This window comes from Ruditapes philippinarum, unplaced genomic scaffold, assembly GCF_026571515.1.
Source record: "Ruditapes philippinarum isolate M1 unplaced genomic scaffold, ASM2657151v2 ctg2321_1_1_1_1, whole genome shotgun sequence".
NCBI classification, from domain to species: Eukaryota; Metazoa; Mollusca; class Bivalvia; order Venerida; family Veneridae; genus Ruditapes; species Ruditapes philippinarum.
The window spans coordinates 1-14,273 of record NW_026856600.1 but is presented as its reverse complement, the minus strand read 5'-3'; the positions used below and the strand labels follow the sequence as shown (position 1 = coordinate 14,273).

The 14,273-nt window shown below is 32.8% G+C and overlaps 2 protein-coding genes across 2 annotated transcripts; both read left to right on the top strand.

Moving 5' to 3' along the window:
* Positions 1-4,808: 4,808 nt before the first annotated feature.
* Positions 4,809-7,138, top strand: LOC132747091 (cytochrome P450 2D28-like). The gene is made up of 2 exons (XM_060736401.1): positions 4,809-5,509; positions 6,760-7,138. The coding sequence occupies exons 1-2, from the start codon at positions 4,988-4,990 to the stop codon at positions 7,021-7,023; spliced, it is 786 nt and encodes a 261-aa protein (XP_060592384.1). The 5' UTR covers positions 4,809-4,987; the 3' UTR covers positions 7,024-7,138.
* Positions 7,139-7,201: 63 nt separating this feature from the next.
* Positions 7,202-9,966, top strand: LOC132747092 (steroid 17-alpha-hydroxylase/17,20 lyase-like). Its single transcript, XM_060736402.1, has 3 exons — positions 7,202-8,214; positions 8,872-8,999; positions 9,218-9,966. The coding sequence occupies exons 1-3, from the start codon at positions 8,113-8,115 to the stop codon at positions 9,432-9,434; spliced, it is 447 nt and encodes a 148-aa protein (XP_060592385.1). The 5' UTR covers positions 7,202-8,112; the 3' UTR covers positions 9,435-9,966.
* Positions 9,967-14,273: the final 4,307 nt, after the last annotated feature.

The following is a 14,273-nucleotide window of genomic DNA, read 5'->3' as shown; positions in this document are numbered from 1 at the left end:
AAACATTATTCTATATCTTTTTTTTGCATATGATAAAGTAACAGAAACAGGTGGAAGCTACCTATGTTAATATCTTTTTGTTTGTTTGTCTTCCATATTGCTGTATTACAATATCATATACAAACGCTCTCACATATTACAAAAAAAGGGGAAAAAAAAGAAAACGAAAAAAAACATAAAAAAACCCCAACAAACAAAAGCTATTTTACTTACTTTCCTTCTTTTCATTCGTCATATATTGAAGGGAAATTCCATTACGCTACAAATTTTCGCAAATATTCGGCCGTTTCCGTCATTCTCCATAATTAGTCATAACACGCGGATCAGTTATAAATATGCGGATCTCGATACTGAATAAGACATGCCCCCCGAGCAAAGAGTTCTTTAGAATTTTGGAGGAATCACTTGCGTAATTGTTTGTATCTTAAATGCATTATTTTGTAAAGTTTTACGTACTTCTGGTGTAATTTCTTTCTTTTTTCCTTTTTTGTGATTTTTTTCAGGACCTTATCGTTGATTTTTGAGGAACTGCGCTCCAGATTACATGTCAATTGTTACTAAGATAATTGATAATAATTAATTAATTAATTAATTTTTTTTTATTTATTTATTTATTTATTTTCTGTGAGACATGTGGGTTATTAAAAGGTATAAAGTTATATCTTATGAACTATATATATTAAATGTTACGGTACATTTATGATGTTTCAAAAATCTTATCGTCGTTTCTCGAAATATGCATATAATGTGTCTGCTGTATAACACACGTTAACACAATAAAATGTTCCGATTAGGAGGATTTTTACCATTAAGCAATGTTTGTGTGTAACGCGACATTCGCTCAAAGTTCAAACAAATATTTTGTAAACTGCAGGTAGCAGAAATTTACTTTTTACACTTTAACTATTTAAATAAACTAGAGTACATGTAGAATTAAAAAACATCTCCTCTGAGATGAAAATGGACACATGACGTTTAATAAAAAACGAATCATCGGTAAAATAAATCATTAGATAGCGACATCGTGCCCATCCAAACATATATGAGGAATCCATGTTTCCACTGGTTTTGGATACACGTGAGGCTATACGCGCGCGTAAAATGGATGCAAGGAATTAGTTAAATGGAAAGGAATGAAAGTCAAATGTTACCCGAAAAAAGTTGTGATGATTGTGACATGATTTGTCATAAAAGTAGCAAAATGTGATAGAGGTATTTTGACTTCCGTTCAAATACGAATTTTTCCATAAATATACTGGGTCCCTAAATGCATCGGCTGATTATGGTGTACTTATTTCTTTTATAACTAATAATGTTTGTTTGTTTTTGTTTTTTGTATTTTTTTGTTGTTGTTGTTGTTGTTTTTTGCCAAGTGCATTTCTCCGGCGTCCTATTAGTTTGCGTATGAAACAAGAGCTCAATTTCTAGCATGTCAGAATATATTTAGTCACTTTTACATTTACCATAAGCGCAGTGTTTAGTTGTCTCTTTCCTTTCAACACTAAATTCGATTTTCAACTTGTTTTCCTCTTTAAATTGTATATGATAATTTTTTTTTTGAAATATTGCGTGTAAACGAATGTTTATTCGCTTGTCTAAAGTCAGCACATGTGACATACTTAGTAGTATTTTTAGAATAGTGTTAAAGAGGAAGCTTTCTCACGCATAGCTAAATTTGGTATTCAATGCAATGGTTTCGTCGTTCTATTTCTTTATTCGCTGTGAATCTTTTTAAACGCAAGTGTAAATTCGCAAATACGTTAGCCCGGATAATTGCAAGGGAAAAATATGTTCAGCAACTGAAATTACAACGATCTGGACTATACTATAGCAATATACAGTCATCAGTTGTGTGCTTTTAGAATGGTTCCATATTATGAAATCAGAAAAAGAGCTACCTCATTATAGGAAATCAACAAGATGAGAAGCCTATTATTTGTTTACTGAGATAAGAACATGTTATTCGTTGAAAAGACAAAAATGTAAATAACTTATGCTTTTGCAATAAATTCAAAAAAGAAAATGGGTAACAAAATGTTTAGCATATGCATGTGAATGTTTTTATTTACTTTTCAATGATTTTTAATCATTCGCATTTAGCTTTAAATTCAGACATGATAATCATTATATATTCAACTTCCAATTTCCAATTCTTGTATTTGGTTGAGATGCAGTCATAGTCAATGGGAAATGATTTTGATCTCGACTCTAGGTGATACTTATATTACCAAACGACATCTGAAATCGTGGCGGTAAATTTAATAGATTTGTTCCTAGAAACCATTTGAAAGCGTTCTTTCTGTCATAATACAATGGAAATAAAAAGTTTTGTTTCTAGATATTATATCTAAATAAATAAACTGCCAAGATTATTGATGCATAAACAAAAACAATATTTGCCACAATATCAAAATCTCAGTCTACTTGGAAGCTACCACGACACAAGCAGGAAACTGAAAAGGTTTATATTGGTGCTCGCTTTGCTGACAGTTCAATGTTTCTCAAGAAAATAACAACGAGCACAATTATAGAAAAATAACAATCTTCAAACTAAAATCATCTTCATCAAATACGAAGATTACCTGGCAGTATTTGGCATTTACGAGTAATAGTCTACAAAAATACCATAAACAGTGTACAGCCTGTAGTGCATGGAATTGAACAGAACAGAACGTACTCTTTATTTGGAATAGTGAAAAACAGAATCCCTAAAGAAAGCCCAACACGGCAAAATTGTAAAATGTTGGAGGCTCGGTTTGATTGAGCTTGTTCATGGACGGTAATGGAAATTGCAAGTTACCGTCCACGCACCCTAGCACTGGCTTAAGCAGTATTCATTATTTAAACACTAAAATGGTGAAATGTTGAATTTAGAAACATCCGCAGATGTGTTTGTACGGCGGTTATCATGGAACCTTCAATGTGATACAGTAGTGTCATTCCATGGAAAGTGGCGTATGGTCCCCAAATAAAAGAATGCGTGTGCCCTAAACGAGATTACAACGGGCGGAACTAAACAAAATGTAGACACAGATTACAAAATATTAAATTCTGTAATAACATGTGCGCAAATTTTTAAACAAGATTATAAGCTGCGGGGTAATGGTCAATACATAGCTGGGAAAACAACATACAAACAAGCCAAGTAAACATACAATCAATATTGCATATGGGTTATGTTATGACTATTTGTCATAGAGATAACTGATATTACATTCAAATATAGTGTTTTATTTGTTTTTATTCTTTGAAAGAAAGGTGTTGTTTACCAATGTTAGTCGATTGAAATAAATGTTGGACCTAGAAAATTTATAGTGAAAACGTAATTGAAATTGATAGGATTGGTATTAAATAAGAGGAAAAGGGATAAATGAAAAATATGCATGCGTAGTATTAGATTGACGATTACTGGTCAATTAGTCATATAAATATTTTTGAACATATTACACAGCATCGTTATTAAACAAAATTAATATACTATTTCAGTAAACACCCGAATTATTTTCAAGATATAAATGGAGAAGTCTAATGCTTAGCAACAACGAAAAAGATAAGGAATATAACTGAAATTTCATGACTTATGGCAGATGAAGGTAGATAACACAAATAGCTTTATATGACACATGTAGTTGCATATACTTCCCTTTAGTAAAAGTTTGGTACTATTTCAAGTGCTTTATTATGTAATTGAATTAAATATATTCTATTATGTACTTTATAGTATTATAGAATAAGTTTTAAGATGGGAGAGGATTGGTGGTCTTCTCCTACTGGAAGTGAATGATAGTAGCTAGTTTATATCGCTTGTGTCTATTATAAATAGTAACATACTATTATAAATAACATACTATACTTTTATAAATACTATGCTACGGTATGCTGTGTTGTGGTGTGCTGTTTTGTGTTGTGTTGTGCTGTCCTGTGCTGTGCGCTTTACTGTACTGCACTGCACTTCACTGTACTGTTCTGTACTGTACTGCACTGCACTGCACTGCACGGCACTGCACTGCACTGTACTGTGCTGTGCTGTGCTGAACTGTACTGTACTGTTTTAAAATACTTACGTTTGTATCACCTATGAATTGCTGATGATGTTGACCTTAAGGAGCCAAGGGTAAACTCATTCTTTGATTCAGAGTGATTGTTGTGTCCAATAACTATCTTTTTAATTATTTGTAATGTAGCAACATAACTATATAAAACTTGCAGAGTCTAAGGTTTATTTATAGTAATTTTGGTTGTTATGTTACTATGCTGCAATATTATCCAGATTCATGGTAATCTTCATTAAAATTTGAAAATATATTTAACAGTATAATATTGTAAAGTTACCAAAAGAATGCAATTTACACATTATCAATGGCACTTACAACCTATGTTAATTACTATAAGAGAGTCAAAATATTCAAAAATAGCACTAACTGCGTTAGTAACGTAGTATAAATATAGTTATGAATACTGAAAAAATCGGTCATTAATCGCACATAACATGTAAATTCTTACAGGAATTTAGAATCTTTATACCTTTCCTAAAATCTTTGTACATTTTTCTCAGGTATGATTTTATCGAAATAATTTTGCTCATCTGGAGGCGTGCAGCTTAAGAAATGTCATTGTATATGATCATGCTATGTTGCATCGTGTTATTATGCTACATTCATATTCGTTTGTATTTGTCAACATGATATATTAGTATATCACTATGCTATGAGGCGCCATATTTTTTTTTTATTTTGAAATATGCCATTTACAGTTAAACTTTACATAATACAAACAAAGCGGTTTAGGCCTAAATTATCAACTACACAACATTTACAATCTTATCAGTGATGTTTTGCTATTATAAAGGGTTACGATAAATGTGTTAAACCAAGGTTTAATCTAATGCAGTTACTTAATCGTAAATAAAAACAAGTTATTACTCGGTATTAAAAGTGTACTGGACTGTTAAAAAAATATTGTTGAACTGTTTTGTTTTGCTACAGGAATGGTTTTACTCTATGTTTTATTTAGTAAAAGAAGGCAAGGAAATGGTAAAGCGCTCGTCGGACCAAAAGGTCAGCCTATACTTGGAAGTATCTTGGAAATTGATGACGAGAATATGCATTTCAAATTTTCAGAATATGCGGAACAATATGGAGAAATATTCCAAGTTAAACTACTTTTTGATAAATTTGTAGTGTTAAATAGTGAACGGATTATTAGGAAATGCTTCGGAGGTGATAAATATAAGCACGTTTTTAATGATCGATCCGAGTTATTTTACGGAAAGCACTTTGCTTGCAATAGCAAAGCTTTGGGTTTTGTGGTTGATGGGACAGGACAGTTTCATAGAACTGCAAGGAAACATGTTATGCAAGCTTTGCATGCCTACGGTAGTGGACTACGGGATTTAGAGAATAACGTCATGACTGAATTATCTAATTTACATACGAGAATTGAGGATGAAAATATTTTTGAATGTGTTTCCTTAATATTTCAGTCTATCTCAAATGTTCTGTCACTGATGGTAGGTTATGTTGAGGTTACAGTATGTCTTCATATAGATTTAATTCAAAACAATCGCTATATATATTGAAATGTTTGTCATATGGTGATGCACAATATATAGTCTGTCTGGGCTTAAGTGAGATACTATGTTGCTTACTCATTGTCTCCCATAGAGATTTTTCATTTCTATAAAGTAGCGTTACTTACTAGCTGGTTATATTGAAATGCCTCATCACATTCCAAATTGTTAAAAATGAATTATCTCCCATTAATTCACGTATACTCTGAGCTTTAAGTAGAGAAAATATGCAAACTCGTATTTTCATTCTGTAAAAATATATTTCACTGCACTGAAACATATTTGACTGTTTCTTTTTTTAATACAGCCAGTACACAAAATTAAATTAGAAGCCTTAAGAATTGTAAGGTTAAAAAAGATATAACATATATAATAAACAGAAAATTCTAAAAAAACAATACATACATGATTTATTTTCCTCTTAATTGTGATATGAAAATTACAATACTTCATTTGTTGCCACCGCCACTCGCGAAATATGTATTTTCATACTGGTCACTCCATGAAAATAAATACTTGATTTATAGAAAAATCTTGAATAACCTCTATATAGCTGTTTTTGAAAGGTTTAAAAGATTATTTAATTGTTGCTGTTTCTTGTCCAAGCTTATACAATTTAAATCATTATAAAACACGCAATATTAACATTTTATAGAATTAATTAATTAGTGTGGCATATTGTAAGGATCTTACACTGGCTGCTGGTATAGACCGGAATATCTAGCTCGAGGGTAAATGTTTACGGCGGTAACGAGGCTCTGCCGAAATTTAGCTTAATATTAACCCGAGAGCTAGATATGCGTGTCTTTTTCAACAGCCGGTGTTTGATTTGTTTTCTTGCATATGACATATTCATCATAATTAATTAAGAAATCACGAACATAATCTTAATTTAGCTCTTTTTCTTATAGTATCATACGAATTCACAACTTCATTCATAACAGCGAAATGGAGACATTTCTACGAACGCAAATCATTCACAAACGGCGCGCGGGGATGACTTCATTTAAAGCACGCGACAAATCTTAAATAGGGGGTGGGATGGGGGTATAAGACTTAAAGTGGCTTTATTCAGCACCGGTGTAAACAGTAGATAATCCTGTCTGATATGCAATTAAAATTAGGTTATGCTTGGTACATTTAGAATCTTTGATGAAAAATAGAAACCCTTTTGATTTCATATTTTACAGTTGATTGGTGAACCACTTTTAGACGATGAAAAAGAAAAGAACATGTTACTGGATGAAATACACGTTGAAGATTTTTTTCTGAATTCTTATGTAAACTTCATAATGTCAGTGTTACCATTTGTACGATATATCCCTGGAAGGTACAAAAACGAATTCTTAAAGGCAAAGGCTGTCAATGCGAAAATTGTAAAGAAATATTTTCACGATGTCAAGGTTTGCTTTCTTACATTTTGTACAGGGTTTAGTAAAATTGATACTGTTTGATAGGTTGATGTACACCTATCTATAACTTTTGAAAATTAAATAGAAAACTTTGGTATGTGTTAAAATATTATGACAATTCTAATTTATATGACAATGTGTTTAAATATCTAATGTATAAATGACAGTGAAAGTTTATAAAAAGGCTACCCGAGAGCTAGGGATTCCGGTCTGCTCCGGCAGCCGGTGTTTGGTCCTTTTTCTTGCATATTACAAATAAATGATATTACGTAAAGAAATTACGAAACTAATATTTTCATTCAACACATTATTTTCTTTTAATAGCTTATGAATGTACAACTTGAAGTCATCCTAAAACGCAATTCATTCATAAAAGGCGCGTGGGAATGGCGTCATTCAAAACACGCGATTTGTGTTACATGGTGGGTGTAAGACAGGTCTTTCTAGTACGGGTGTAAACAGTAGATAACCGTGTCTGATTTGCAAGAAAAAGAACTGTTCTTGTTGACGTCCTTATTTTTGTTTCCATGTAGTAACCGTATTAGTGTAAGATAAGTGTAACTGTTTTGTATCGTCACAAGTAGACACCACAGCTTGCATTTAACATTTTTTTGTAATAAACAAATAGATCTACACATGTAATTAGTGTATTTTATCACATGCCGTGTCTACTATTACGTGTTATCAAAATGTGTACAGAAAGACCTACAACTACAATATTTATAAAGTACGCAGTCAAGGATTAAAATAGAATACACATCAGGGTGATATAAGAAATATTCCCTGGGGAATATATCCTAGGGTGATATTCAACCAGAACATATAATAGGCCTATACTGAATATGTAGTTATACAAGAGTTATGTGCCCCAAGGTGATATAAGAAATATTCCCAGGGGAATATATATTAGGAGAGTGATATTCAATCAGAACACATAATAGGCCTATGGGAGTTTTACTTTAATGATCTAATAACGTATAATAAATGGTTTTATTTCATCACACAATTTACCGTACAATGAGCGAAGAGGTTTCCATTATATAACGTATCTGTTAAGAAACATTAACATAGCTTTATACAAACATGTTTGGTTAAAGACAGAAGTAATTGCTCATTTTTCAAAGCTTTGAGATGGAAGTGCATAGATACATTACAGTTGCCCCACTTATGTTGCCTCATAAATGCAAAGAAGACGTAGACTTTGAAGGATATGATATTGCAATGAACAGTACGGTAAGTTATCTTCAATAAAAGTTTATGAGATGTTTTAAACGGTACGTTTTTGAACACCTTAGTACAAATAGATATATAATAATGTGGATGATATGTATTAATATTTCACTATTTGACTTTGGTCAAATTGTCAGCTTTGATCTGAAGATTGTATAATCATATTTACATCATGTCATTGCAATTATCTACGGGTCATGTTCCCTGCTTCCACCTGTGCATTGTTTTGTCAGTCACAAGTATTCTTGCCTGCTTCCATCAGAACAACATCTAATCAACTCTAAGTCATGTTGTCTGCTTCCACGTGAACAACATTTTACCACATTCAGGTCATGCTGTCTGCTTCCACATGAACATTTTAATCACCTTTTGGTCATGTTAACTGGTTCTATGGTCACATTATCTTATCACATACAGTTCATGATGCAGTCCTATATGAATATTGTTATTTCTCGCAGGTCATGCTGCTTAGTACTACATCATAGTTTCTCGAGCGCACCACTTAATTATCTCTATGCAGCCGTACCTGGATGTTCACTTTTAATGCGCTGGATTAAAGTTTTGTTGCTTTTATCAATATCAGTTAAATGTTATATATCTCCTTGAAAACATTTTTTTGTAAGAATACAACAACATTAAAAGTTATCTGTTTATTCTAAGGTAATTGGGAATAGTTGGTATATCCACCACAACAAGGAGATTTGGGGAGATCCATGGACATTTCGCCCAGAGAGATTCTTGGACGAACATGGAAATGTGCTGCCTTCTGAGCACATATTGCGAAAGAAGTATAATGGTTTACTAGATTCAAGCTCATGATCGGCCTATAATATTTAAATTATAATAGAAAGAAATGTTAATTAATGATTTTCCGTTAAACTCTTACTGTACCTCTAATATCTTCACATTCTTAATGACTTAATTATGATATTAAACGAGATTGTTAAAGTTATTAGTTGAAACATCATAAGAAATGATATTGTAACATCTTTCTGTTTTGTTTCAGCTTGATACCTTTTGGAAACAGGTTGCGTCAATGTCCTGGAGAATCCTTCGCAAAAACACGTTATTTTTTGTATGTCAGTAACCTTTTGCAGCGCTGGTGTTTCGAGTTTCCTGAAGGAAAGCACATCTTGTGTGATCCGAGACTTTCCGAGAACTTTGATATCAGTGTTGTTATAAGACCGAAACCATTTTACTGTTACGCTAAAAAGCGGATATAGATTTATATGTTTCAATATTATTCCTGTCGTTAACTTTTTAAACATATTCAAATACCATATTACTTCAATAAATGTTACTTAGGAGACAATTATTACTATCATTTATTCAGCAGTTACACTAAAAAACAATCTGACTTAAGTTCAGAAGTTTAATAATTGTTGATTTTTTTTAGAAAAAAAAGTGTGTGCAATAATTTGTAACAAATTAACTTTAAATAATAGTAAGAAATAAGTTCTAATGAGCAAGAATTTTTTTCCAGGTTACCTATCGGCTAAATGAATTACGCCTCGAATTTATCTACTATGTATCACTTTCAAAATTATGAAAGCTCGCCAATGGTTGGTTGTTTGAATTACCACGACAAGGTGACTACATTAAGGTGGATGTACGATCCTAATGCGTAGCGTTATTTAAGAGCTGATTTTAATCGAATTGGCTACAGAAACAGTTTTTGCATTCTCAAATCATGTCATTAAATGTGGTATCTGGTTCTTTTGATGTCGCTTCTGGGAGATACAATGATACAGGTAACGAAAATCTATCGTGTACAATTTATTGTCCGAAAACTGTTACCGTAACATCTGAAAATCATGGTCCTTTTCTGTATGTGATAGGTTTACTTGTGTTAGAAATGTCTAATTTAGATCAATTTTAATGGTCATAAAAAGGAAAGCTTAATTTGTAAAGTTGAATTTGGTTTTAGATCTTTATAAGGAAACGTAGCTAACTATTGCAAACATTTTACGACGTGACATTTCTTTATTACCACCCTGTACGTCGCGCATATTTATTTCGCATGTTCATACATTTTAACAAATTACCTAGTAAGTCATGGTCTTTCACTTTAACTTACCAAGAATGGTTTTTCATATGCATGTAAACTTATTTAAACTTTTGTACGATTTGATTTTTTACTTTTTCATTTATGATAAATGTGATTGTTATTTGCCACACTTAGGACCACTGTCGATTTGATGCAATAACTTCAAAAATGGATCGAGGTAAAATATACTTACAAGTAGTAATTTTCTGGTTCCATAGTCAACTACAAAAGTCGTAGCAAACAAATTGTAATCAGTTTATGTCAATATACATAACGGACAGAATAAATTTTTTATATAATTTTAATGTTGTTTTTGTACTTATCATTAGTCTGTAGTCGTTACGTTACTACAAAATGTTCAGACGAATTTGAGCAAAACATCTCACACTCAGTCATGTAAAATGTTTTGTTTATAAAGCATTTTATACATATTGAAGGGCAAGCTTGAAACCGAACAAAAGGAAAAACACAACAACAAAAAAAAAAAAACGATCAAAATAGCGTTTGTAATTATTGATGTCTAACAGGATTACAGGCAAGGCTGACCAATTCAGTTTTGTAAATAAGTACCTCTTAACTTTAAATTATACTTAAATCATCATTTTCTCTTCAATTTCTGCTGGACTTTCCGTGTTAACAAATATCCCTTTATAATAATTATAAACATTTATAAAGAATAACATATCTTATTTTTAAATTCTAAATTTTCTAAATTTAAAAGAAAGAGTCTCAATTCTGGAAACATAGTGATCCCTCGGAAGCATTAATCAACCCTTTGATTTAATTCATTAATGCACCGGCACGTTATGCCTCACGTCAGTTACGTAATACCCAATTAATCAACCAGTTATCAAACCGTGTGTGTGTATATATAGAAAGAGAATGATTTGACGCAGGTATTAATATCTTTGTTTTTATTCCCACATTTATGAATATAACTTTCTTGTGACTTATTTGATTTGTTTCATGGAGATTTTGATTTGGGTCAATACTATAGTAAATGAGGTCTTACTCTTTGTTAATTAAACATTTTATTTGTTTGGTTTAAATACAACTTAAAAGCAAGTATTCATTCCAACCGTATCTTCAGAGTCTGGCACATCCCCTGTTTATAAATGTGTCAGTGTGCAGGTAAAAAGACAACATCTTGACTATTTTTCTTCTTTTTTCGTAAACAATATATTTATTTTTTATACAACTTAAAAGCAGTAACTGTTATACATTCTGATTCTTTCAATTATTTATCTTAGTATTTTATTGAAACGTTTCTATATCTTTTGTACAAACCACCTTATTCATACAGTACGACTGTTGTTAATTTAGTAATTTTATATTAATTTAAAAACGTCAATATTTCAATTTTAGGGATTATCAAAGACATGCATGTAAAAAATTGAGTATAAACACTATTTTAGAATATTGTTTTTTGTTAACCAAAATTTCAATAATTTAGTTGAAATCATATAAATATATATAACATTATACATTTCAAATACATAAACAAAAAAAACTTTTAAAATGATTATACAAATAAGTCAACCACTGAACATTTAACACACAGATGACCGGAAAGACTGACAGATACACGTTGGGACAAACGATGCGGTGTATGTTAACAAAACAACATTGAAAATACGACGAGAGCTGTACCACCAATCTGAAATAATAAAAAATGGGCATCATCTGATTGCAAAGTATTGCAACAGGCTATCTTTTACGGATTACAAAATAAGTCATTTTTGGGCTTAACAACATTGGGTATGAACTGGTAAACTTGGTCCCTTTTCCTCAGTCAAATGAAGGGAATATGCAAAGTGTGTTTATGTTTAAGAGAAATTAGCACCAAATGGATATTGCAAACGTAAGGCCCGCGAGGCACCACAAGATCAACAAGTGCTGTCGATAGGAGTAGATAGATGTTGACAGCAACGCTCGACTATTCTAAAAGCGTGATAGTAAAAGAGCCTTGATAATTAAATTTTTCTGATTTAATAACAAAAGGCCACATTTTTTTTAATCAATGTTAAAGTTATAGGCCTTGGAGAGAGTCCTTTTAAAAGAAGAGTATAAAATTTCAACATGTTTCAAAAAAATATGAACATATCTGAGGTAGTATGTAAACCTAAGTATAAATTCTAAGTTGAAATAGGGGCATAATTCTGTGAAAATGCTTGATACCTTCACCTCCTCCTGTCTACAGGTTGGGGTTATAATAGTAAACATGTGTGCAAAGTTTCAAAGCCATATGTCAATGGACTTTAAATATTTGAGGTATTACAATAACTTTAACAACAAGGGGGGCATTATTCTGTCAAAATGCCTTATACAGTTACCTCCTCAAGTCTAAAGGTTAAGGTCATGATGGTGAACAAGAGTGCAAAATTTCCAAACCATATGTTAATGGACTTTAAAAATATTTGAGGTATTACAAAAACTTTAACATAGGTGGTTACGCTGACGCCGACGTGGACGCCGACACCGACGCCGACGCTCGGGTGACCAAAATAGTTCTGCTTATTCTTATCGAATAGTAGAGCTTACAAGGAAGGGTGGCGCTCAATGAACGCAAAACCTTATTGTATTCGATAATTGTTTTGTGCCAAACACGCATGTAGAGAAATACTGCCAATGTATTATAGATAATAATGGATTATCACCAATGAAAAAGAATAGGTCTTCCATAAATGTTAGAAACAGCAGTTCTAGTACATAGTCATCCGTCGATGTAAAGTGAAATCATAAAACGGTTTTATTCCTATCAATGGTCTTTGAAGCAACGTATTGATAAAGAAAAACGTGGAAATGGTCTGGTTGTACCAATTAGGTATCCGAAAAGCGAGAATACTAAAGCCCGTCTCACATAGAAGACATGCTTATACGCTTGGCCAGTCGTGCAAACCGTACAACCAAACCAACCATTGGGTTAACTGAGTTACACTCCGGTTATTCGAGCGTATCCGTGTAAGCCGTGTATGAGTTTGAAAATTTTTTAAACACTGGTACGGATGTCATGTCCGTGGATGAACGTTTAAGCGACTGTACAAGACCGTGTGAGGCCGAATGAGACCGCATATACAGCCATATTTGAAGTCCACTCTACGAGTGAGTCCAACCGTGGCAAGATCTTATATAAATCGTATGGAATCGTTCGAGACTGTCCCCAAGTCCTACATTCAACAACCGATTAACGCGATCACGGTAGGTTCACACGAGTGCACACACGGTTTCATACAACCGCCATACGACCGATACGGTGCAAGTACTTATCGCACATGGCAGACACGGCATAACACGGGTATACACGGTCTCTCAAGGCCTCGTACGGTATTACGAACTGTGTAACAAAGAGCACATCTCCCTGCTGCCACCTTCAACTGCTAGAATGTATCCAATTTATGAAGGATCCTTGCCTACTGACATCTCCTACTTGCTGACCCTGCCGAACCTGATAAGCTGGGGGACCCAACAATGTCTTTCAGTCTTATCATGATTTCTTATTCCCTTATCCTTTATCAGCTTTGTTTTATATAACTATTTTCCACATTTATAGGTGCTTTATTGTTGAAAGTTCGAACAATTATGAAGCCAAGCCATGAACATAAATGGGTCAATTTATATCAAACATACACAAATGTCTGATAATTTGAGCATAATTCGAACAAAAATCTGTGGAAACCTATGTTAACCCTGTGAAAGGCGTGTAAATCGAGCAACGGTCGTGTTTAATCGTACCATACCGTATTAGAACGTTCTTGGTACCGTACAATAATCGTATGTATTAGTATGCAACTCGTGTTAAAACCTTGTTTGACCGAGTATGTCCGTGCTTTATCCGTACATACTTGAGCTGCATTCGAATCTTACTCGTACCAACTACTAGTAATCCCAGGCACTGTTGGAGCTAAACACTTGTACCAGTCAATCCGTGTGTAACCGAGTATACCGTATGAGAAGCGTGTGCCCAATCGTGTTCTGTGTGAGACGGGCTTAACATCAATTTGCGATTGTCGTATTC

Coding starts and splice junctions, on each gene's coding strand:
- LOC132747091 (XM_060736401.1), top strand. CDS start 4,988: ATGGTTTTACTCTATGTTTTATTTAGTAAAAGAAGGCAAGGAAATGGT. Junction 5,510..6,759: donor CAAATGTTCTGTCACTGATG/GTAGGTTATGTT, acceptor CATATTTTACAG/TTGATTGGTGAACCACTTTT.
- LOC132747092 (XM_060736402.1), top strand. CDS start 8,113: ATGGAAGTGCATAGATACATTACAGTTGCCCCACTTATGTTGCCTCAT. Junction 8,215..8,871: donor ATATTGCAATGAACAGTACG/GTAAGTTATCTT, acceptor GTTTATTCTAAG/GTAATTGGGAATAGTTGGTA. Junction 9,000..9,217: donor GAGCACATATTGCGAAAGAA/GTATAATGGTTT, acceptor GTTTTGTTTCAG/CTTGATACCTTTTGGAAACA.